This window comes from Pyrgilauda ruficollis, unplaced genomic scaffold (assembly GCF_017590135.1).
Source record: "Pyrgilauda ruficollis isolate IOZ18807 unplaced genomic scaffold, ASM1759013v1 scaffold19, whole genome shotgun sequence".
NCBI lineage: Eukaryota > Metazoa > Chordata > Aves > Passeriformes > Passeridae > Pyrgilauda > Pyrgilauda ruficollis.
Window position 1 is genome coordinate 5,821,721 of NW_024518095.1, and position 25,565 is coordinate 5,847,285.

Genomic DNA, 25,565 nt, shown 5'->3' on the forward strand with positions numbered 1-25,565 from the left:
ATTTGGCTTAATACTTCCTTTCTTCAAATACAACCTTCCTGATAATGGATGTTATCCTGATCTGTACTGCACACTGGTAGTTAGAAAGAGATTTCAATTGGTAAGGCAGCTGGAGTGGGGGATTTCCCTTAACTTTACTGTTTCATATTTAGTAAAAAAACCCCACAAAAACTCTGGTAAAAAAATCAAGTCATAGACTTGGACAAGAACTACCTGTTACTTATTCAAATGTCTCCAGTGCAGATGGCCCCATCACAGTCCTTCTCAGGTTAACGCATGCCACAGATTGGAAACTGCCACCAGCTGGCTTTCAGGTGGAAGTTATGAAAAATTAAAATTCTACAATAAAAGAAGAAAAGCCGAGTGTGAAATATATGGATATTAAAACACTTTTTAAAAGGAGCAAACCCTTTTGCTATATGCTTCTTTATTGATCCAATTCTACAAATATTTTCACATATAACTACCAAAAATCAGGACACATAAGAGTAATTGCAGAATGGTTTGTGAGGTCTTTCTATGAAACTACTTTTTATATCTCTAGAGCGTGTATGTATACATATATAAAATATACTGTGGAAATATTATCAAAAACTGAAAAGCAGAAATAACATGGAGGAGAGAAGGATACAGGAATACACAAGTACTGGGTAGAAAACACTGTTGGAGGCAAAGTGAAGAGGTGAACATGAAAATCAGAGGTGAACATGAAAAAAAAAGCTCAAGACAGTGCTGGTCATCCCAAGCAGTGTCTGGCACCTGAACTGCAGGATGCCAAAGTTCCACTTCCTTAGTGTTTCTTACTGCAGATGTGAGAATGTAAAATGTGTTAGAGCTTTTTCTTTGACCCAGGGGGAAAACATGACATTTTCCCTCGATTTCTGTGACTGTCGTGTTGCGTGGCCTTGGAATCCAGCTCAGAACAAGCAGGTAAACCATTATTGCTGTTGCAGTGGAACTATGCTGCATCTCTGTGGGTCACAAAACTCCTCCCAGGGACACCCAGTTCTACACCAGTTCTCTGCTGAGTGCTGTGCTGAAGTTTCTATTCCCTTGGGCAACAGAGACAACTGTTTCTGTTTCTGTTTCAGTGTCATGATGTGTTCCTTACTTACACGCTGTTGTTTCATGTTTGTGTTTAAACAGGTACTAACTCACAGGCAAGCAACTGGGCACTGTAAAACACTCTTCTCACTTGGCAACAAGTTATTGCATACCACCTCCTGGGTGCTGAGGTGACTTGTGATCAGGATCCACCTGAATCAAGAGAAGGCATATGGGCAAAAAAAAAAAAAAAAGAGACTGGGTAAGCAATGTGGTTTCTCAGAAGGATGACTTTGCAAGATAAATCAGTTTATTTCAGGAGGTATATGGATCTATGCCTCATTTGGAGGGACATTTAATCTCAAGGAAACTCTTCACAGTAAATCTACTTTCTAAGTGGGCTTTGGAATATACATCCAAGGTTGAAAACTTAACCCCCGTTTGTGATGGCAACAAACTAGTGGAGGGAAACTACTCAAATTAGCCTTGTGGGTTTCAGGTCAGGCTATACCAGATACTAATGCCTCTAGTAAATGCTCTAAACTACTTGTCTAGCTATTTGCACTGTTGTTTACCTGCATGTGCTACAACTGTATGCTAAAAGTTTTACTGAAGAAGCTGTACTCTCAAACACAGAAAGCCAGCAGAAAGATAACTTTGTAATTCATCAGTAAATCAACTGTATTAGGAAAGGAAGAGGGCTGAGGCTTTTGTCAGGAATGGATGGTTCATCCTGTGTCAAGTAAAATCATACACCAGTCAGTAAGACTGCATCAACCAAACATTAAATTGTGGAGCAGACCACAAGAAGGTCTGCAAGGAGGGTTGTTGTAGATCCTGTGACCCAAAGCAAAGCATATATTCTTTGTATAACAGGCAGCTAGAAAGCAAGCATGGAGCATGCAGAGGAGATGTGGGCAACTGGGTCAGCAAGACTGGGACAATTCTGGGAGATAAATGATCAGGTACATAGAATGGGTCTGAATTAAGAAGCTGGTTGTGTAGTAAAATCCCTTCTGGGTTTTGTTGTTAGAAACAAACAGTTCAAGTAACAGCCAGACACTTAAAATAATTTTTTGTCTTTTCTTCCTCTAACCTAGACTGCAGCCTGACCTGAATAGTACTTCAGGCCTGACATCATCATCAGCTGTAGTTCTCTCCATGCGTAGCATTCCAAACAGACTGGATTTGGATCACATTCTCTGCTTGCTCTTAGCTTCTCCTGGATCTAGATTGTCCCTGAATACATTTCAGTTTCAGCCTGAAAGATACCTCAGTGTTTCACATGAGTCCTATTAGCCTGTGTACACCCCACACACCCTTCTGGGCCACTCCCTTGAACAGAAATGTTTTTTGTGCTGGACTGAACAGCACATTTGAATGACAAATGAGCACTGAATTAAAAGAAAAATTCTAAACTGAATTGGCATCATCCTAGTTTGATTACATAAGGCAGATGAGCATGATTATACTGGGGGGTTTCTGATCTAATTACATACAATCAAGTATTTCTAAGAAAGGAAAGATCACCGGATTGTTTAATTCTCACAGTTTACTAAAGCAGGATTTGGTCACAACCTAGTCACATACTTCACCCCTGCTTAAGAAGAAAAGCCTGTTTTATCACTCAGTGATGTGTTTAACAAAAACTATTTGACAGTAAGAGGAGTCTTTTCCTGACATGTCTCCCTTTTAGTTCTTTAGAATCGTTCCATGAGCTTCTTTCAAAAGTGAGGACTAAACAGAAAACTAGAGTGGGGAAAAACACCCAAACCTTTAATTCTGTTAAATATTGAGGAAAAATTAAAAATAATTGGTTTGTATTCTTGCCAGTTGGCTTCCCTTCAGAAGGCATACACTATTGTTTTAATTGTGCTTGTGGCTGACTGCGCTGCTACTAAATAGGAATCAGATTTGGGCAGACAGATTACCAATGTCTCCCAGATGGATGAAGGAATAAATACACCGATTAAACAAAAGTAGAAGAGCTGCTGTTTTCTGATGTGGGATTATTCCACCTCCAGGTGGTTTTGAAGCAGCTGCAGTTAACGTGCTCGAGAGCAGACACACCTGAACTGAGTGCCTGTGGGAGGGAGGTAAGAGCTTATGAACAGCTGTCAGAAAAAAAAAAAAAATTGAGACCCTCTTTTCCAGTACACCTGAAGTAATTTTACATTTTTCAAATTAAACATCTGAAGTTATGGAAATGTACGAAACTGATGATCACATATCCAAAGCACTCATGTGGCACACGGTGTGATTCTATGAGGTGACCTGTGCAGGGCCAGGAGTTGGACTTCAATGATCCTTTTGGGTCTCCTTCCAAATCAGAATATTCTGTGATAAGACACCACAGCCCAGGGTGTGCACCCAGATGAAGCTGTAGAACACCTGCCATGCCACCCAGCCTGCAGAGCAACTGGCGTTTTTGGGAAGGGCAGTGCAGCCCAGGGAAGCTCAAACATGGCTCCTGCACACCAGGAAAACACAAACTGGACAGCAAGGAGAGTTTAGTGCTCCTTGTTAAACTGTTGCAACAGCACTGCATGTGGTTTTTGGGTTCCCACTGCTGCTATGAGCCGTGCTCCTTATTCCTGCCTGCCTGCTGAAACCTGCTCCCAGGAAGGCCACGTCTGCTTTTCACTTACTAGAACCTGAGTGCCATTTCTAGTAAAACTTTCTGGTGGAGGTGCTGACAGACCTCTCCATTGGGATAGGTGTTAGATTAGGAAATATAATTTCCCTGGATCAAATATGCTATTACTGGCATGAGGATTTCTTATCACTGTGCTTTTTCTTACACAATAGGCGTTTCAAGAAAGCAACAAAATTCTTTCTCTTGTATTTGTACAGAATTGAACTGACCCTCTGTCTGGCGTGAGGGGTCACAGCTGCAGCAGGCAGCCCTGGCAGAAAGCCACATCAAGAAACACATGCTCCAGCTGCATCTTTCTTCCTTTGTCCTTTCACCTTGAGGTGCCTGACAATCTGCAGCACACAACAGATCCCAGCCTAAGTCACAGTAATAGAGATGCAGCCTAAGGCTTCAGAAAGGATACATCAGCACAGTGCAAAGCCCTGGAGGGTTGCTCTGAATTTATTTCTTTTTTTTTTTTTTTTTTTTGTCTGGGAGCAGTTCATAGAAAGTATGAGATTATTCTATCTGATTAGGAGCAATTGGCTTGGAGATGAGACCTGACAAACCCTGGCCACCGATCAGCATGTGGCAAGGACCGTATTGTGTATGTGCTGGATGCTGAACAGGCAGCTGCCATGACAGAGTAAGTAGGACACGTTGAGGGGGAAAAATTAGAAATTGGAACAAATAGGAACAAAAATCAGAAATTGAAGTGTTTTAATGGTCCACCCATTCACTTGAGTTGGGAGCTCCTGCATTTCCTCTGGCACATGTGCCTATAGGTAGACATGATCCATCTCAGGAAATAATTTAGCTTGTAAGCACTAAACAGTAAAATGTCTACAGTTAGAATCTGAATTTATATTAGAAAGGGTTTCATACAATGTTAGTTAACCACAATGTAAAGTGAGTATCTCCAGTTAAGGCAGCTGGGCCTTAACTACTCCAGATGTTTTCTGCAGCATTATAAGTACACAGGTGTAGTGCCATCTCCTTTTCCTTTTACAACCCTCAAATAGTGCAGAAGTCAGCTCTCTGTAACTATAGAAGCTTATTACTCATCCTTCAAGTAAAACTTTTAAATTATATTTGTCCTGAATTATCAAGCACAAGAAAATAATTACATATGTTGATCACATAGCAGCACTAACTCTATTAGTGACAGACAAGTGTTGCAGCACTGCATATCAGCAAATATCCCCTTCTTTCCCTAGGCTAGCACAGACAGCATATTTTACCTACTTGCAATCTCTCTCAACTTAAGATTAGTCTGTTGGAGAAAAGAGATAAGATTGTCCTTGAAGGTTGATGAAAAATCTAGAAAGAAACTGTTGGTGGTTTTTTTGTTTTTTTGTTTTTTTGTTTTTTTGGTTTTTTTTTATCCTTAGCAGTTAATGAATCAGTAAGGGAAGTTATTATTTAAATAATCTCAGACTCAAAGTCATTGGTCACAAGATGCTTATTGGTAGAGAAGTGGAAAAAGAAAGTCATAGTTATGAGTTTGGCAAGTCTTGGACTGCAGGAAATTTATTGCTAATTTTAAAAAGCTCTTTAATTTCCACACAGCCATAGCAAAATGATACTGTGCTTAGGATGAGGATCAATAATGTGATGGCTTGGAGAGAACTACATAAACAGTTTTGTTTGGTTTGGTTTCAGTTCAGTAAAATACATTTTACATTGGAATGAAATAGTTTTTGTGTAGTCTGCAAGAGGACAAGATTGAGCATCAGTAGCTGAGCTGTTTAGTAGCCATTCACTTCCATCCTGTTGCATTTTTGTGTAGATGGAGTTTTCTCCTAAGAATCAAATTAGCTAGCTAAGGATCTCAGGAACTGGTGTGCTGGGTGGAAAAGAGCAGATATCTGACTTTGCCTGCTGCAGGACATTCTTGACTCCACTAGAAAGAGATTTCTGTTTGCCTTGAAATCCCAGCACTAAAAGCAGGTTTTGCAAAATTCTGGCAGCTTCTCGGTTGTCCCTCACTAGACCTTGAGCTTTACGCTCTAGAGATAACAAGGTAATCTTGAAAATCCATCGCCACGCAAATATCTAGATTTAAACCGTTGCTGGAATTTTTACAAGGTGCCATGGTTGCAGAGGAGCTGTATTTGGCCAACAGACAAGTCCAGGCAGTTATCCACTGCTTGTCTGGACAAGTTTGTTGTCATGGAAAAGTAGCATTACACTCCCTCTGCTCTAGCCTATCTTTAAACACTGTCTGCAGCACTCATGTTCTCTGACAAAGCTTTTCATTAGTCAAAAATAATTTCAAAATGTCATGAGCAAAGAAAAAAACCTGAGAATTAGAAAAGACAGTCGGACTAAAAACTAAACAGTTCGAGTTGAAGCGTAGCAACGAGTAAAGTGAAAGTAACATACTTCTTAACGCCCTACATTTAAAATATTCAGAAAATTGTAGAACGGGAGATGACAAGAACATAGGACGACAACGTCCAATTATCTCTGGATGCAGAATTTTCTCCTAGTTCCATCTCTTAAATACCTCTGGAAAAAAAGCCAATTTAGGAGGCATGAGCGACCGCTGGAAGTGGAACTGGTACCCAGCGGCGTCGCTCGGGATGGGGCGGGCGGCCCTGCCGTGTGGGGGCCCAGCAGCCCAGGCCCTGCCGTGTGGCGGCCCTGCCGTGTGGGGGCCCAGCAGCCCAGGCCCTGCCGTGTGGCGGCCCTGCCGAGTCGGGGCCGGGCGAGGCGGGAGGGGGCACCCTTTCCGCCTTTCCTCCTTTCCGCCTTTCCTCCTTTCCGCCTTCCCTCCTTTCCCCCGGGGCCGCTTTCCGCCGCTCGCGGCCCAGGGGGCGCTGCGGGCACCAACATGGCGGCGGGCGGCGCGCGCGGCGCGGCGGGGCCGCGGTAGAGGGTCCGGCCAGGGCCCGGCGGTCCCGGCGCTCCGCCCGCCGCGGGCCGGGCAGCGGAGCGGGCGTGGCTGGCGGTGCGTGGGGATCGATCGCGGCTCGCTCGGGGGCCGAGGGGGCGCCGGGGGTCTCGCTGGTCGCTCGGGCCGCCCTCGGTGCTGGGGGAGGGGCTCCTGCCGGGGGAGCGGGGCCAGGCCGCGCCGCGCCGGGCGGGTGGGTGCGGGGCGCGGGAACGCCGCTGTTCTCTCACGGCGCCGTCTCTCCACGCCGCCGGACCCCCCGCGTTGGCGGCCGCCGTGAGTCAGCGCCGGGCCCGTCGCGCCCCCCCCCCCCCCCCCCCCCGCGGTGACTCGGCGGCGGCGCTGCGGGTCATGCTCAGGCATGTCGGGCCGGGCCGGGCCGGCGCGGGAGCTAAGCCCTGACTTGCCTCCTCTTGGCAGCGCTATATAAGGCCCGGCCCGGCCCGGCTCGGCACAGACACGCCGCCGGAGTCCAGCGTGCGGGCTGGACAGGCACCGAGGTGAGTGGGCCCCGCCGGCGTGGCGGCTGCCGCCCGCCCGGGTTGTGTCGCTGCGTGCCGCGTTCTGAGGTTGTTCTCCCCTCAACTGCAGGCAAATGTGCAATACCAAGATGTCCTCCCTTACGGATGCCTCCTCTGTCACCGCTTCGGAGCAAGAGGCGCTGGTCAGTAGCTGTTGGACGCGTGGTTTTTTTGCATGCTTCTTGCAGTATTTAGCGGCTAATTCAGAAGAATCGCTGCGCTTGGGGAGCGGTGGCTGGAGAAAAGCCAGGAGGTCCAGCCAGTGATGGTGGTCTCTCTCTTTGGTTTTGTAAGGAGATCTTCAGCATACTCGAGCGTACAGGGTGATGGTATAGGTATAGAATGTTTCCTGGAAACATTGCATGTTTTTTGCTTCTTTTTTTTTTTTTTGTTTTAATAAAAAGGATTCTGTGATCCGATTTGATAGTGGTAAGTATTTCGGGTGGTGATTGTTAACAGATCTTATAGGTGAAGAGCTTTGGAAAATCTCCATCGTACAAAACATACTGTTGGTGAAATAGTCTGGAGATTTTCGTTTTTCTTCTCTATTGGAATTCGTAAGAAGAGTCTTCATTTGTGTTTATGGCTTTGCATTTCCAGGCTTTCCATAAGATAGTGACAATTCTGCCGTTTTGTCCTTAGTTTTCCTGAGGATTGAAGCCTTTTACACCTGAAATGCGAGTTACAAACTGCATATGTACAGTGATAATTGAACTGGATTATCTTGTGTGGAAGGGTAAAGCTTAAAAGTGTGGATTTGACAGTAGAACTTAAAAAAAGTGAAATTGCAGAACAGCAGACTGTTCAAAATTGATTTTTTTCATTTGTGTCTTCCTTTTTTTTGTCATCATATTGTGATATTACTGTCTGCTGTCAGATCTGCAAGGCTGCAGAACATGGAGGAGTCAGGAGGAGAGGCCTGGGAAGTAAAAGTGGGCTTAGGTGTGGATTCGGTTTTGAAACCGTGCCTTGCTATGCTTAGCTGTCAGTAGTACTTTAATAAGTTACTGTTTGCTGCCTTTATAAAACGAATATATATGCCACATGTTCTAAATAATTCAGTTCTTAGGAGGGGGTGAGTGGACAGCTCATTGTGCACGAGCTTAGTTTTTTCATTATGTGTAATTCTTGCAACTAATATCTTGTTAACTCACTGAAACTTATGTTGGTTTTAGCAGATCTTTGGAATGGAATGAAGGGTAGTTCCCCATCTCCACCCTTCCCTCAAACATTTATTGCTTGTCTCATGATATTTTATTCACACTTCCCTGTTTTGCTTTTGGTTTTTGTTTTTGTGTTTGTTTTTTTTTTTTTTTTACATTTTATTTTATATAATATATCAGGGTAGCTAAATATTAGCCTGGTTTTAGAATGGTTGCACTGTTGTTAGAGAGGTGACTCTAGAATATACTGCACTGGAGCATCAGTGGCTCCACAGGCTTTGCTGTTGTGGCAGCCCCTGCAGCTTGTTCTCATCTGCTGCACTGGTGCTGCCTCAGCTGTGTGGGATGGTGCAGTTTGTATGTATGGGGGAAGTGATTTTTCTTGTTTAACTTTTCCTTCCTCTGCCATGGAAATTGTCATAGACTGACTGCAGTTAAACTGCTGGCACGGTGACTGGGTGGGAGGCCATTGCAGAGGTAGGAGTGAGTGAAGCGTGACGGAAGGGACGGGGTGTGCTTGTCCCAGCTAAGAAAAGCCTTCAGAGGTAAAGCAGCCCAGCTGGCAAATGCAAAACCAAAACCTCAGAAACTGTCACAGAAAGAGACTAAGAAAGAGGTGGACCAGTGTTTTATGACTTGCACTCTGGACCTAACAGTCACGGAGGTCTGTTTCCATCATCCCTCCCCTTTGGGAGTTATGGTACTGGTTAAAGGAGTGAAGCTGAGTTCCCCAGGACCCAGCTCTGGACTTGGAACTAATAAATTCTGTAGCTCCAGTTAAGGAATTTGTATTTACCAATGTGTTGAGGTTTAACCCCAGCTGCCAACTTAAGTAGCACAGAGCACCTTGTTTTCTGCCCCCTAGCTCCCTCCACAGTGGGATGGGGGCATCACGAAAAGAGGCAAAATCTGTTTGTTTAATAACTGAAGTCAAGTATAAGAGTAATAGTAAAGAAAAAGGAGACTAGTTAAATCTGAGGAAGACAAATGTTGCACAGTGCAATTACTTACCATCTGCTGATGGATGCCCAGCCCGTCCCCAAGCATCAGTCAGCACCTCCTGGCCAACTCCACTGTTCATAACATTAAGCCTGGCATTCTGTGATATGGAATATGCCCTTGGCCAGTTCAGGTCAGCTGTGCTGGCCATGTTGCCTCATGGCTTGTTGTTCCCTCGTGGCAGAGTGTGGGACACTGAAAAGTCCTTGATTTAGTGTAGCTACTTAGCAACAACAAAAACATCAGTGTGTTGTGAACATCATTCTCCCTCTAAATCAAAAACACAGCACTGTACCAGCTACTAGGAAGAAAATTAACTATCCCAGCTGAAAGCAGGGGACAATGAAAGACTGGGGTTTGAGCTAAAGTGTACAGTTTATGAGAAGTTTAGTATGAAGTTTAGTTCATATTATTTGCTTTTAAGTTTGAACTTTGCAAAGTGAAAAACTTGAATGAAGATAGGTTTTAATGCAGTTGTATGTTTGCGTGTCAGATTAATACAGAAGGAGGAAGACAGCTGGTATAAATAAATGGTTTTTTTGTGTATAGTAAGTGCATATTGTTTTTCTCCTTCCACACAGGTTAAACCAAAGCCACTATTGCTGAAATTGTTAAGGTTAGCTGGTGCTGAAAAGGACACTTTTACTATGAAGGAGGTGAGAACTTTTAACCACTAAAGGTAGACTACAGTGAGTACAGATAGATTGTTTTGGGTTAGGTAAATGGGGGGGAGGCAGTGTTTTTTATAGCTTGTCTAGAAATTGAGATAAGACAGTGTTTATTCTCCTGCTGACTCCTAGCTGGGTATTTAGCGAGTTTCTCAAAAATCTGAACAAAAGTTTCTGGTGGTCAGTAGAATAGTAGTGTTCTTCTGGAATGATAGATGAAAATCTGTTAGCTCAAAGAGAGTTTTAGGCAGAGTTTGAAGAGTAAATTTCAATGTATTTAATATGCTTTGTCTCTTACACTTTAAGAAACAACCTGGATATTTAACATCTGTATTTAATTTATTTCACAGGTAATATTCTATATTGGACAATATATTATGTCTAAGCAATTATATGATGAAAAACAGCAGCATATTGTACACTGTGCAAATGATCTCCTGGGGGATTTATTTGGAGTAACAAGCTTTTCAGTAAAAGAACACAGGTAAAAAATGGGATTCTTTTCTGAGAGTCTGGTTGGGAAATAATGAAGAGCATCATGCATATGTCCCTTTTTTAACTCTTCGCGATGGTAAGCTCTCTTTTATGGTTACATGTAGCTAACTTGTATCATCTCTTTCTTTATCCCTATTTAAGGAGGCTATATTCAATGATTTCCAGAAATCTGATAGCAATCAATCAACAAGGTAAGCTAGTTTAGGAGGATGAATTGTTTGGGAACCAGCAGTAGGGAAAACAGAATTTACATAATGAATCTTGCTGGTAGTGATCAGATAACAGCGAGCTCTCCATTATTAGCTATTTGGCTTTGCTCACTGTAGTCAGGGCAATCACAAATGGTGAATCAAAGCAAACACTTGTTTCTTGAGGAGGAGAAAAAAATTGGGTAATTTTATTGGACTAGAACCAGAAAAAACATAGAGCTGAACTAAAAGGCTACTAAATTACAAACTTAAGTAATTTGCTTGTATTTTTTGTTGATAAAGCCCTCAACAACATACAAAGTTTTAATATGAAAAATAAGCTACTTAAACTTATGCCAGCAATAAAATTAGGGCAAAGGTTCTTTTTTATGTATTAAAGTTCTGGTTTAATTTTCACAACTGAATGTGAAGTACATTTAGAACTGGTCATTCTGAGCTATTCTCAGCCCTGTTTTAAATGGGCTGTATACTTTTAAAAAGTATCCTTGTGGTGATGCTGTGGATAGCCAGTCCTTGAATGCGGAGCTGTTATACACAGTCCTGCAGTATAAAAAGTGCTCAATACAGCTGTAATTTTTGCCTAATATAGGGTTTGAAACAGAAGTTAAACAATGGAAGCCATTTTGTAAATTTGCCTCTAAATCTCTATAAAGACACCCTTTGTTTCTGATTTTTCCTAAAGGCAAGTGTTCAGCTGCTGAAGATGGGAAACTTGCTCTCTTTGTCATCCCCATTGTTAAGCTTGCAAACTTAAATTTATCTTCCAATTCTTTTTTCATGAAAGACTCTTTGTTAATTCAGGATCTGTCTGTTAGTAAGCATATATCATTAACAACAGCTAATATTTCTTCTATTGTATGTCTTTTTAACTCAGGGTTCCATAAGATAAGTAGTAAAACTTTGGAGAGGAGCAAGTAATTACATTTCCTGCCTATATTCTTTCGTATCTGCAGAATCACAGTTTATCCACAGACTTCTTTTGAAGCCATTTATAACAGAATTCTGAGCTGCTTTCAGTTGACATTTCTTCTTTCTCCCCACATTTCCACTTTAGTAATGTTACAGGAAAGGTGCTGCACACACCTGACAAAGGAGCAGTGTGTTTTTTCCATTGTTGCAAAATGTCTGGATTTTAAGTTTTAATTAGAATTTACTTTCTCAGCCTGAAATTTACTTTTTCTGCTATATTGTATAATGGGTTTTATTTTGGTTTGGTTTCAGACTCTACCCTTGGCAACACACCTGAGGATGATGCCACACCTCAGCTTGAAGAAGAAAATGTTATTAAGGTACTATTTTTATTTGAATGAATTTTCTGAGTTGTACATTCTGTTCAGTTTTGCATTATAGTGTCAATGATTTAATGTAGTAAGCTGATTCTTGCATTTTACCTCATATTCATATGCTCAAGCTTACTCAGTATTTCTGTTATCAGGAGTCTAGGCAAGAGTTAGAAGAGAACCAGACTTCATCAAGCGTGACTTCCCGACCAACTACATCTTCTAGGAGGAGGACACACAGTGAATCTGGTATCTGCAGATTTATGATGCAGAGCTTTCAGTAGCATGGCCACTTGGAGGGAAAAACTACATTCTCTTGCCTTGCTGACTTGAAAGATGCTGCTGGCAAATACTGCTCATGTTTTTCTGCTTATCTAAAACAAAACGTTCAGTGTGAAAGAAAAACACAATTCCTTGCATTGCTCCAGTGTCATGTTACAGTTTGAATGTCTAGAATTGTTAGTAAGATGATGGAATAGCTTACTCCACGGCTCTGTTAAACTCTTTGACATCAGCAGGACCTTATCAGTTGTATTATCTTCATGATGACAGCACTTTTGTTTGTAATCTACTGATACCATCAAACTCATTTCAGTTCCCTCTGTAGACAGCCACAAAATTTGAAATTTTGTTTGTTCACTAAAGCCAGTTTTCTTTGGATTTCAATTGGTGGGAGGCATCAAGGTGTGTTGGTAACACAGGATGATTTTGGATATATTCAGGTACCTCACCATTCATTAAGCACTTGTTAAAACATCTGGTGACCTAAGCATCATATTTGCCTCCCCTTTGTCTTTACTCTGGTTATTCAATAATCACTGACAAACACATTCTCAAAACACAAAATGTTTCTTCTGATAAGTAGCAATAACAATCTGGTCAGCATAAACCTGGTTTAGTTTCTCAATGCAAGTGTTCTCTACAGTTCTATGCAAATATTATTCTGTGGAGTTTCTTACGTTAGTTTGTTCCATCACTTGCTGTCTTGCCTCATGACTTGGTGTTTGCTCTTACCTGGGCAGTGATAAGCTTCTGTCACTGCATAGAACTTCCTTTTCTTCACTTGTTCTGGAGCATTTTTCAGTTCCTCAGCTTTCAAGTAGTATTTTTTGTGTCCCTTATAGGCCACTGTTACGTTAAGTCCGTCCCAAACCAGTGCTGCGTTGCTGAGCGGTTTGCACTAAATTAAAAGAACATTTTAATGTTGTAACTAAAACTGATGAAAGGATGGAAAGTCTTGGTTAAACATCACAACCTGTAATATTTAGGCATGACACAGAACACATAAGGTCCTGGGTTGTGCTTACTTATTGTAGGTTTGATTATTAACTCTTGCCTTGCATCCATTTATTAGTTTGTTACAACCTTAAAAGTTCTTTTAATATAGTGTTTTTATATACACTTTTTTTCTAATTTATAGGAAATCTTCCCCTTAAACCACTATTCTTGTTAAATTGGGATAGTAGTGGCTCCTTTGGAGCCCTTAAATAGTGTATAGAGACCTTGTGGTGATACAGTATCAGTACGGCATGGAGCCATGACAACTAAATGAGGACAACGATGGACAGGAGCAGCCTTTGGGCCTGGGGGCGCCAAGTTTGGTGGGGCTCTCAGGGCGGAAAAAAGAAAAGAAAGGGGCTGAGCCAAGAAGCACCAAGGGAGAGTAAGAGAAGTCTCAAAGTATGTACAAGTGTTTTGTTCTCCTTTTTTTTTTTTTTTTTTTTTAACAATGAAAGATTCAAGACTTGAAGACTTGTGGATTGTCACAGTGTGATTTGCCAGGCGAGGGAGAAGGTGGGCAACAGAGGGTGGGTGCAAAAGGCACCTGTAGGGGGGTCAGCAGGCTCGTACTGAGGCCTGTTGAACCAAAAGTTGTTGACATCTTGGGAGGTTTTCACTCCGCTGCAGTGACATGCTGAATTGACAACACATTTTTGTATAAAATTGTTTTTTACCAAATGCTCTAGAAGTCAATGGAGCTGAATTTTGACTTACCTACCCCTAAAATGCTGTACCCATAGTCCTTGCACTGCTGTAGGTGATTGTTCCAAAACACAGTGTATTTACAAAGCATTGTCTTTTTGCCTTCAAACCAAGTATGCTTAGTAAGCAGAGCTTAAAGCAATGCTTTCAGAGTTCAGCTTTTGTGTAGTATGTCTTGAAGATTTTCTTGCTACGGTGCGATGAAAGTTCTAATAGTTTGGTACAAAAATCTTGTTGGGTAAATACAATTACATATAGTGCAACTATTCACTGATAAATGTGTTGAGGTGTCTGAACCTGAACTTACCTTGCTTAGCACAAGGTGTTCTGTATGCGTGTGAACTGGGAGCTAATTGCTCTATCTCCCTACAAATTCTGGGATGGACTCAGAAGCCCTCTCAAAGTGTCTTTCTGTCTGTTGCCTGTAGAGGGAGTGAGGACAAGTAACATTTTAATTGTATTTCTTAAAATTAGGAAGGGTTTAACATGTCATGTGTGGAGTAAAAATTCTTTCAAGTTTGCAGTTGTTTTCCATGTGGAGACTGCCATTCATAAGTGCACTGATGGGACAAGGGGGGAAAGCCAGACCTGAAATACGGGTTTCAGAAATGTTTCACACTGTATGGATAATAAGAGTTATTGTGTCTTTTAAATAATGGGGCCTTTTTGCCCCATTTAAAAAATACTGTAATATTTTACTTGTATTAGATTTCTTTGTAGTAAATTGTATTTTAAGCTTCTGTTTAGAAAATTCAAAACTGCTCATTGCATAGATGTTTTTGAATAATAAAAAAATTCTTGACTGTGCCCAGAAAAAAGTCCTTCAGATGATCTGCACAGTGACAGAAGAAAGCGACACAAGTCAGAGAACATTTCAGTGACGTTTGATGAAAGTCTCTCATGGTGTGTAGTCAGTGGTCTGTGCCGTGAAAGAAGCAATAGCAGTGATTCAACAGATTCTCTTTCCATTCCTGTAAGTTAAAATAGAAAAGTAAAATATGTTTGTGGTAGAAATTCTGCAGATGCTACAAGTGCAAACATGCATCTGAAAACACATGTTCTTAATTAAAAGCAGCAGTGCCCTCAGTGGTGTCTGAGGAAAGAAAAGAGGTTGAAAGAAAAGTTGGTGTGTGGGTGGAGTGGGATTTTTCATAGGTCTGCTGGCAAAGCTGAAGTGAAATTTTTTAAAATATTAATGTTGAATATTTAAAAACCAAGATGCTCGCTACTTGGCACAGTATGGAAAAAAAGTCAGATGTATTTTGTGTTTTAAAAGAAGTATTTCTTAGAATGCTAAGAGACAAAAAGAGTAATAGACATTCCATTATTCAGAGTTAAGTGTTAGTTCTGGTACAGCTTTGGTGACTATACCCAGTGGAATGGGTGCTGATGGTGCATTGTGTTAATTTGCCATGCCACTACTTGGAAGTTTTGTACTGTTTTTAGCAAACACCAGGGCAAATTTGTGGTTCAGTTAAGTCATGAAGAGCTGAACTAACAGTATTCCTAGACACATGCTGTGTTCTAAATTGACAGAACTAATACTGTATTTTCAGTCTTCCTGTTTTGTAATTGTTAAGCCATGGTCTCAAATTAAACAGAGTTTATGAGAATAGAGAATTTAATGACATGCAGCCAAAAGATACCGTCTTCTTGCATCTGCTCTTTCACTTCTTAGGAGGGACTTTCTGAAATAATGACTGCAGCCTTTCAGCTGCCTGTAGGCTGAGTGTAATTTTTTATTACAGAGCCAGCAAAAGGCTTCCAGACCTAGCTTTATTTTTACCCACCTGTAATTTGTTTGTCTCATAAAAACTACCGTGTCTCACAGCAGATGGTCCTTTTTCTTCCGTAGCTAATTACACTGAGTAGTGCAGTTTTATCCTGAGAGTTGTTTCATCAGTAATGTTACGTATATGGACTGGTGAGGTTGAATGTGTGCTTTCTTTTTTTTTGTTTTCTTCAGGATCTTGATGCTAGTTCATTAAGCGAAAACTCAGATTGGTTTGACCACGGTTCTGTATCAGACCAGTTCAGTGTCGAGTTTGAAGTTGAGTCTATTTATTCAGAAGATTATAGCCATAATGAAGAAGGGCAGGAGCTCACAGATGAAGATGATGAGGTACTATCTGCTTTCCTTGTTTGACCCTGGGGGGAGGGGATGAGAAGGAAAAGGAATTTCAACATGAAAAATTTCTGTAAGTTTCCAAGGAGAACTCTTCAGGTATGTTTTCGATCTGCGTGTGCTGGTGTCACAATTTGCACCCAGCTGTTCATTAAATCAAATTAGCTGTCGATGCAATTGGGTCACCCTTATACAACGCCCCAGCCAGTGACTGAAACAGTGCTGAGGCTTTCTGCAGGCTCTGAAAAGGGCTGGATAGGAAAGTCCGCGTGCTTAACTTCTCCCACCAGCTGTTGAAGTCTGTGGCAGCATGTGTACTATAGTCTTTCTGCATTTTTGATTCTAGAAGTACATGTTGAGCTTTGACAACACTTGATACCAAAGGAAACCTGAGTAGCTCTTTCCAAAGGGATATGTCCAAGTTTTTTGCCTCTGTGAATGTAAATGTTTTATAGAGATGGCTGAACCAAAGTTTTGGGAGTCTTTATTAGTAGTAATTGTGATTACTGCAATTCTCAAGAGATTTCTAGAATGTCGGGAATGAAGTGAGAATGTATGGGGGGTTTTCTTTCTGGGTTAGTTTTCTGTTAATCAGCTCATGGCAAGATTGGGTGAGTGCCAGAGGCAGAATTCACCAGTGTCCTGCATGACTGTGGTAGCTGAGAGGCTGAGTGGGACTGACTGTACTGATGTACACCAAGTTGTAGCACAGTGCAGAGCTGCACCCTGAGAGAGGATGGTCATTTGGAGAAAGAAAGGCTTGAGGTGTGCCCCTGCTCCAGACAGTAGTTTTGGGAATTGCAGAATGACTGGTGTTTGAAGGGGCCTCTGGAGGTTGTCTTTGTCTTACCCACCCGCCCTGGCTCCGGCAGAGCTGATTGCCCACGTCCAGTGTCCAGGTGTACTGAATATCTCGTGGGATGGAGGCTTCATAGATGCTCAGGGCAACCCATGCCAGTGCTCCTTCATCCTCACAGTGAAAGGTGTCTCCTGATACTCAGAGGGAACCTCCTGTGTTTAATTTGTGCTAGTTGCTCCTTGTCCAGCCACTGGACACCACTGTAAACAGTGTGGCTCTGTGTTCTTGGTGCCATCCTTTCAGGTATTTACCCACATTTATCAGGCACCCCCTGCCCTGAGCCTTCTCCAGGCTGAACATTCCCAGCTCTTTCAGCCTTTCCTCACATGAGCACTCCTCTAATCCATTAATAATAGCCCATCTCTGGAGACTCTCCAGTAGCTAACTATCTGAAAATCTTACCAGGTTAAAAATATTTGCATTTTAATTAAATGCCAAAAGCCAATTATATATATATATATATTTTTTTTAATTTAAACCAGGTTTATCAGCTGACTATTTACCAGGATGAAGATAGTGATGCTGATTCATTTGATGAAGATCCAGAGATTTCTCTAGCTGTGAGTAAAAATTTGTCTGGGTAAATTGGGTGAAGTGACATAGAATAGATCAAGAAGTATAGACGAGTTCTGTTGCTACCAGTGACTTTTTAAGAATTAAATTGACTTTTTCTATGTTTGAAGGTTCCAATACAATATTTTAATTACTGTGATTATTAAGGAACATGTGAACATTATTATTATGGAATCTTGGGATTTTTTTTTTTAAATGGTCAATAAACTTCCTAATCCATTTAAAAAAACCCAATCCCACACTAATTTACCATTTCATTGACTTAATGGAGGGAAATTATTTGGAGCCTAAATCTGACTTTCTGCACAAAATGGAAAAAAAATTAAATCTTAGTTATGTACATTTAAAAAAACTCTTCCTATAATCAGAATACCTGGTTTTATTGTCCAGCTTGAATGAAGGTATCTGTAACACAGAGATGTGAAGGCAAGACTTTTTTCAGAATAGAACTGTACAAGAGGCCTTTGCTATATTCTGAGAGACTGTTCTTGAGGAGTGGGAAGAAATTGACAATCTTGAGGCAAAGTATGGAGATGTTTGTGAAAAAACACTGCATTTTAATTCTAGCGTGTGCTGTCTCCTTAATTATATTTGCTTTTCACATTTGACGCTTGAATTAAAGTTGTTTTGTGGAACTGTGAAGTGTTCCAGTCCTGTGATAGTCTGTAGGACTGAGGGACTTGGTGTCTTAAACTGGCCACCTTCTGAAAACATAGCAGTGTTCATGTGTGGAAAACAGAGACCTGTACATTATTTTTAGGATTTAAAATTGGTCTTACATGCTTTTGATGTTATTTGGGCCTTGTGTTAAGTTTAGGGTTGTTTTTTTTTTTATTATTTCCCCTACAGCGTGCATTATTTTTAAGAAGGATCTCTGTCCTTAAAAGCAAAATGTATTTTTAACGAAATAGTGGTTTATTTTCATTGTAGTCCACGGAGTACCCTCTGCGGGGCTGATGCGCCCCTTTGTTTTTGCCTGGTGTTGTTTCCGTGCCCTTGCTGCGGTCTGTCCGTGCCCGGGCCGGTGTGTGCTGTGTGCGGCTGTGTGGGAGCGCCCTCGCGCGGCCGCGCTGTGCACCCGCAGCTCGGCCAGCCGCAGGGAAAGGCTCCCTCGGTCTCCCATGGCTCCCGCTGCAGGAGTCATGGTGGAAAAGAAAAAATGGTGACCTTCTTAACGAGTTTTTCATGAGGGCTTCTGAAGAATTTTGTGGCCTGGTTTCTGCAGTTTTGCGTATGAAATAATGAATTGTTCTATTCACAAACGTACGGCAAAACGAAGGAAAGCCACAGGCCCTTTAACATAAGAACTATTTTAATCTAGAATTGTAAAATGGGGCCAAAACCACTGAATGGAATTTTAAAATTGTAAACAAGTTGATAGCTCAACATAATAATTATTTTGGCAGTAATCAATTGTTTATAATGTCTGAATACTTCAGTTGTAAGTGTTCCCAGTAGCTTAAGCTGTTCCAACCTTTGATTCACTAAAGGATTATTGGAAGTGTCCCGAATGTAATGAAATGAATCCTCCGCTTCCACGACACTGCCACAGATGCTGGGCCCTTCGTGAGGATTGGCTTCCAGATGAAAAGAGTGAGAAATTGGAAAAGAGCAAATTAGAAGCCTCCTTTCCTGCAGAGTCTGGAGAAGGTTTTGATGTTCCTGACTGCAAGAAAACAAAAACGATTGAAGATAAAGAACCAGCTGTGGATGAGAATGAGGATAAAGCAGTGCAGCTTTCTGAGTCCCAGGAAAGTGAAGGTTATTCCCAGCCATCAACATCTAGCAGTGTGTTCTGTAGCAGTCAGGAGGACTTCAAGGAACCTGAGAAGAGAGAAATGCAAGACAAAGAGGAAAGCATGGAATCCAGCCTGCCTGTTACCAGCATAGAGCCGTGTGTCATATGTCAGAGCAGACCTAAAAATGGCTGCATAGTACACGGCAAAACAGGACACCTCATGTCGTGTTTTACCTGTGCAAAAAAGCTCAAGAAGAGGAACAAACCCTGCCCAGTGTGCAGGCAGCCCATACAGATGATTGTACTAACTTATTTTAGTTAGACACATGTTGACTGGAAAGCAGCAAAAGAAACTTCATAAACTGGTTGAGAGAGTAAGAAATTATTTTTGTATGCTTATTGGAAGATGAATATTTTGTGTCTCTTGGCGTTCTGTGTAAAAAATAATTGCTGACATAACTGCACTGGAGTTATTAAGAGGTTTGCATAATACTCTTAAGTCAACTTGGAGATTTTAAATCCCTCTCGGTAGAAGTAACCAGGTTGTCTAAACCACCTGCCTCTCCAAGTGTTTTAATGTTCCATGCAAGTTAGTAACATTTGTTTTATTAAATACATGCATTAAACACCCAAATTTAATAATTGTTGGAGGAGAGATATGTTGAAGTGTTTATTTCTGCAGATTCCTCATTTAAGAAAATATGTGATTATCCAGGTTCCAATTCTTGTTGCTTGGTGAAGACATAAGGCTCAATCAGACCCCTAAGAATAAGTCAATAAAATGAATAAATAGATTCTTCTCTTAAATTCTTTCAACTAAGCAAATTCTGTGGGAGATCTTACCAGGAAGTAGGGAAAGATGTGGTAAAAAATAATTAATACTGTGGAAACAGAAGAGGGTATTGTGTGTCTTTTATTTTTATAGTGTGAATTGTAGACTTAAGGGCTACAGTGTGGCCCCTGAGAAGTCATTGATCCAAGCTCAGTCATACAGTTCTCTCTCAAATGTCCTGGGAAGCTCACACTTGGTGGTGTGGAGGTCTGTGCTGCTGCTGCTGCTGATTATTAATTTAACGTCATGAAACAAGTCTCAGACAAGATAAATGAAGGATATGCTGTGAACTGTCATGTCAGGTAGTGTTAGGGGACAGTTGTTTTCTTTTTCTGCACTTGTTTCTGACTTGGCAGAATACATTCAGCTGCATTGCTACGTTCACTGTGATAAAAATAGAAAAAAATTCACCTTCATCTGCAGAAACAATTAAGCTGTGCAGTTCCAGTTCACATTCTTTAAGTGCAGTAGTCTTTCCAACTCACTGTTCTTATCTGTACCACGAGAATTCTGAAAGTCTTTTGCAAGGTGTTTGGCCAAGTCAAAGTTGGTCTTGTTGGATCTGTCCTTTATTGCTTTTAGCTCTTGTGTCCTCACTGTATTTTGTCAAAAACTTGGTGGAATGTACCAGTTCAGTGCCCAGGGAGTCTGCTGCCTGCCTCAGTTCGGGGGGCTTCAGGCAAGGCAGTGTGAGCGTGGGAACCGGGATTTGGTAAAGATCGCTCAGCTGCCTTTCACATGGAGTTTCTGTACCCCAGGAGTGATACTTATTCCTTTGCAAAACTGTGTTACATGAGGACTTGTATATTTTCAGCATATTTATTTTTACATGTGGTTGCTGATTGTCTGACCAGTAGGGAATGGCAGATAAACAGTCAGGGGAGTGCCGAGAGTGGAGATTAGTCCAAGCGCAGGAATTGTGCTGTGTTACCATCTTACAGGCCCAGGCGCAACTGCTTCCCTAACACCAGCAGTATAAAATGGCACAGAGACTCCTACTGCTCTCCTTAACTGCAGGGCTGCAAATGCCTGGAAGTACCCAGGAAAAGGACAGAAGGACATACAGGAGAGACTCAGTAAATCCTTGGTTGTGACTTGGTAGAAAAGTAGTAACTTTATAGGTAAAGACTGACTTATTGGGATCATTCACATTTTGTTCATACATTTGAGCTATTTTCGTTGCCAGTGAAAGATACTCGTGTACTCGAACTTCTAACATAGTTCATTTTAAGTAAACAAAACATAAACCCCAGTTGTATTCATTCAAATTCTTACTTGCAAGTTTCTTGCCTCCTGCAGTTTGTAAAGGGACATCAGATAGCTGGAAGTTATTGGAAGTTTTTTGATCAGCAGAAACCTTTCAGGGTTTTATAGGATTTGATAATCCTTCATCCTCAGATAGAAAGGCCTTTGGGCAGATAGCTAATTTTTTCAAATAGGGATACTAATGGAGGGCTACTTGCCTTACTTTGCACTTCCTATTAATGTTTTTTTTTAAATTTTTGATTTGATAAACTTAGGTGCTGTGAGGCTTGCAGAGACTCTTCATTGCACCTGCAGGTGAGAGAGAACTGTAGATGTGTATATGCAGAAGCATTGATAACATGGGGACTGTACCTAAAAAGTTTCACCTTGTTATGAAGCTTTGTCCACTGCATTGTCTCCCATGTCTTCCCCTCTCTCAGCATGATGCCTTCCCTGCAGTGGCTGCCCTGGCTGTGTAACTGCAGTGCTGAGGGAGACGCTGTCCTTATCTGGTTCCTGTTGGGACAAATTGCACCATCCCTCTCTCATTTTCCAGTCACATGCCTTCTGTTGCAGAGAATAGCCCTGGAAATACCTTCCACTTGTTAAAATGGGGAGGAAATGGGGCATTTTAATTTCTGCATCTGCAAATCACTGTGTCAAGTATTTTGGTTTGAGTTACATTTTATGGCTTAATATTACTCTTAATAACTTGTAGTGCAACTTTAATCTGTTTGGTGTGGGTGCATGCCTTCCAAGTGGAAGTGCTGGTTATTGATGCCTGTTCCTGTTGGGGACACTGGCAGGCCAGTGCAGGTGCAGGCCTGGTGCCTGGGGGCTGTGTCACAGTGGCTCCCGTGGGGACTCCTGGCTGTGGCCGGAGCCTTTGGTGTGCCTCCACCCTGCCTCCCGGCCTGCCCGTGCTCCATGTGGGCATGAGCAGTGAGCACCCTGCTTGTTATGGCCCTTAAACATGTTCCTAGCCTTGGGCAGTGGCACAACAATCAGTAAAGTTTTGGTACAAAACTTTAGAGATCCTTATTTAATATCGCACACATTTTAATCTTTAATTTATTGCTGTTTGTAAATATGCTTGTGCTCACAGTTGATGTTTTGAGCTCTAATTTATTGAATTTGTCTACTGCTACATGTGTAGTTATATAAATATGCTTATTTAGTAAATCACAGGCACAAGAAGAATATTTTAAGAAATGTAGCATTAAAATTCAGAGAAATACATTATATTCAGATGGAGAAGGGCACAGGAAGATTTATGGCTATGTTTTCTTTTTTCCTTCCCTTAAAACAACTTCTGCATTGAACCTGAACAAGATTTATTGAATAGAGATGGTGCTGGTCCAACATCAGTATAGTGAAAATATTTTGGTGGTGTTTTGCTTTCCTTTGGAATGCTTTTGCATCCCTCAGTACAGGCAAGGACCTGACTGACTGCTTCTGGGTGCTGGTAACATTGGGGTGATGGTCTGGGAGATGGTGATGAGAGGCTTTAAGGTTAATTTGCAAAGGTGGAAATGGCTTTTGCCTTTGGACACATGACCTTGAAGGTTGCAGGGGAGGCCAGATGTCCACAGCATGTGTCTGTGTGTAATTTTCAGTAATTTTCTTAGTCTCTTTCTTCTTGCACATCAGGTAGACAGTAGTTATGTAGAAATTGTGCAAGAACTTGCATTTATTATTTTTTAGAAAGTACAATAAACCTACTTGTTGTTTAAATACAAGTCTTTAACTATTTACCTATTTGTTAGTATTGACATTTTATTAGTATTGCAATTTGCCTCGCACCAGGAGGATTGCGGGCTGTGCTGTCCTGTGCCTCTCCCCTTAGCAGATTATTTAGAAAGGGTAAAAGTGCTTCAAAATGCTCACTAGTGAAAAGCTTACATTCCTTCTAAGAGTGTGGTACGGTTTTTATCAGAGTTCTGTTTGCTGTACATTTGTTCAAATGTCACTGTCTCTGAAGTGTCTGTGGGTATGAAGATTTTTTTGTCTTTTATGACTAATATGAGGAAAATTCCTCATTCTTACAAAGAGTGTTAACAAGAATAATTATTTCAGAAAATTGTATCTTACAAAAGGGAGATTAGAAAATTATTAAGACCCTAATGAAACTGAATAAATAGGATGAAAATAAGGGTGAAGATTTTTTTCTTTCCCATCTTAATCTAAGGCTGCTGTTGTGTTAGGGCATAACTTTAGGTAGAGTTTATAATTTTAAAGCAGGTAATTTATTCAGCATATTAATTTGTCACACACATGGTGGGGCAGGATTTATCCCTTATCCCAAGAAGGTACAGCATTTTGTTGTGCAACATTTGGCCTGAAAAGGGGCATTTGCTGTTGTGGGGCTTCCCCGTGGGGAGGATTGTACTGGACAGTTCATGGGACTTGTGGACAGGCAGCATTGTGAGGGAGGGGCAGCACAGCAGAGCCTTGCTGGAGCATCAGCCCTCTCCTTTTCAGGGCATTACCTGCCCTGCCCTGCATTTCCAGCTCCTTCACACCAGAGTCCAAGGCACATCTTGTTCTTTAAAGGTTGCACAAGCAAAGCACAAAACCCAGCTTAAGGTTTTAACAGTGAATTGCACTTACTGAACATGAAAAATTGTTGCTTTTAGCTGAAGTGTGGGGGTTTTGTTGGTTTTTTTTTTTAGCACAGATGCACCGAAAGCTTCAAGTGAATGCTTCTTTAGTGAATCTATAGCTATGTTATATATGTGAAATTTGTCAGTGATACTTAAAAAAGGTGGTGGCTCCCCTTTTGAGTTGAGGCTGTTTCAGCTTAACAGCCTGCTTTTAAAGGACAGTTCTTGGTTTTGAGCCACAGTAGTGGCTGTCAGGATGGTGATTACTCAACATCTGAAATACCAATAGCTTTTCTAAAACCAGAATCTTCGTTGTCTGACTACAACGATCTACATAGCTGGGATGACTGTTGAATAGAATAGTTCATAGTGAATTTAAGTAACTATGCAACATGCTTTCAAGAGCTTGACCTGGTGCATTACTTTCCAGCTACCCAGTGCATGTATGACCACAGTCAGTAACCATTAAAATGCAACTATCCACTCCAAATGCACACAGTATAGACCCATTTATGAGAGTTTCACGTGTGTTGCATTTATCTTTCAGTTTTCAGTTTTTCCTTTTCTGATGAAAATTGAGTACTGTGTTCCATTTAAAAGCTTTAAATAAAGATTTGTTTATATACTCCATGGTGCTCTTTTTCTTTCATGTCAGTTACTTGATTGTTAGAAGTTCTGGTACTTTCTTTTCACACAGATTCTTACTTTTGTGAGCCAGCACACAGGCTCTTTCTGCCCCCACTCAGCTGCTGGACTGCTGACTTCTGTCAGATTTCTTTGGTTTGGGAGGTTTTAACTCGAGGAGTCTCTCATTCTTCTTGCTACAAGTGGCAGGAGCAGTGACAGGATTTAGTGGATAATTACTTCTCTGTGTGGTAAACAGCCCACAACAGATCAGAGGGTGAGGAAAGGTAGAAAATGCAACTGGATATGAGGAAGACATTCAAAAACCAGTCTCTTGCACACACAGCCCTCATTGCTATTGGCATTGCTGTTTCAAGTTCTGAAGTGGATTTGCACACTGGATGTGGCTGTCTGGCAGACAAGTGGCTGATGCCCAAGCTCCACAGCCCAGCTGGTAGGGCTTGGTGTGACAGGCAGCAATGCCTCAGGAAAGATTTTAAAAGGCATTAAAGGATTAACTGAATTCCTGCATTTTTTATTTACTGTATACAGGAAAAGATTGATGTTTCCAAAGATAATCTTTGCTGATTTACTTTTGAAATTGCTCAAGAAAATTACTGGCAGATAAAGCTTTAAAGTAAACACAGGAGATGGTACTAACTGGCTTTTCTTGACAATTTTTCTGTTTATTGGGTAGCTTCAAAGGGCCCTGAAAATGACTTGCAACTGGCCAGGCAAAAGGAATCTGCTAATCCTGCCTGCAGTACAGCCTAGCCAGGGGAACAGTGAAAGCACGCTCTGTAACTGGAGCTGGCTGGTGCCTTGCTGATGTGCCTGCTAGCTCCTGGCAAGGGTGTTAAACACTCCCAGCAGTGGAGTAGCAGAGCTGTGGAACTGTTGAAACAGTGAAAAGCCATTGCTAAAACTATTCAAAGAATTGTGAAGTGTATGTGGTTCTGTGCCACATCAAATTCAGTTAAAAATGGACATGGTGTAAAGCTGTCAGTGACTCTTTCCACACTGCTTTCAGCAGCTCTGCTGTAGGAGAACACAAATTCCTCCCTTTTCCCTGT

The 25,565-nt window shown here is 41.5% G+C and overlaps 1 protein-coding gene across 2 annotated transcripts; it reads left to right on the forward strand.

The window, feature by feature from the left end:
* Nucleotides 1–6,496: 6,496 nt before the first annotated feature.
* On the forward strand, nt 6,497–24,496 carry MDM2 (MDM2 proto-oncogene). Of its 2 annotated transcripts, XM_041465469.1 has the most exons (12): nt 6,497–6,632; nt 6,996–7,075; nt 7,167–7,239; nt 9,840–9,914; nt 10,277–10,410; nt 10,563–10,612; nt 11,852–11,919; nt 12,066–12,159; nt 14,706–14,866; nt 15,860–16,015; nt 17,360–17,437; nt 18,941–24,496. In XM_041465469.1, the coding sequence occupies exons 3-12, from the start codon at nt 7,171–7,173 to the stop codon at nt 19,508–19,510; spliced, it is 1,455 nt and encodes a 484-aa protein (XP_041321403.1). In that variant the 5' UTR covers nt 6,497–6,632; nt 6,996–7,075; nt 7,167–7,170; the 3' UTR covers nt 19,511–24,496. The 2 variants fall into 2 exon arrangements, with proteins under 2 accessions (XP_041321403.1, XP_041321402.1); XM_041465468.1 differs by lacking the exon at nt 6,996–7,075.
* The last annotated feature ends 1,069 nt before the right edge of the window (nt 24,497–25,565 follow it).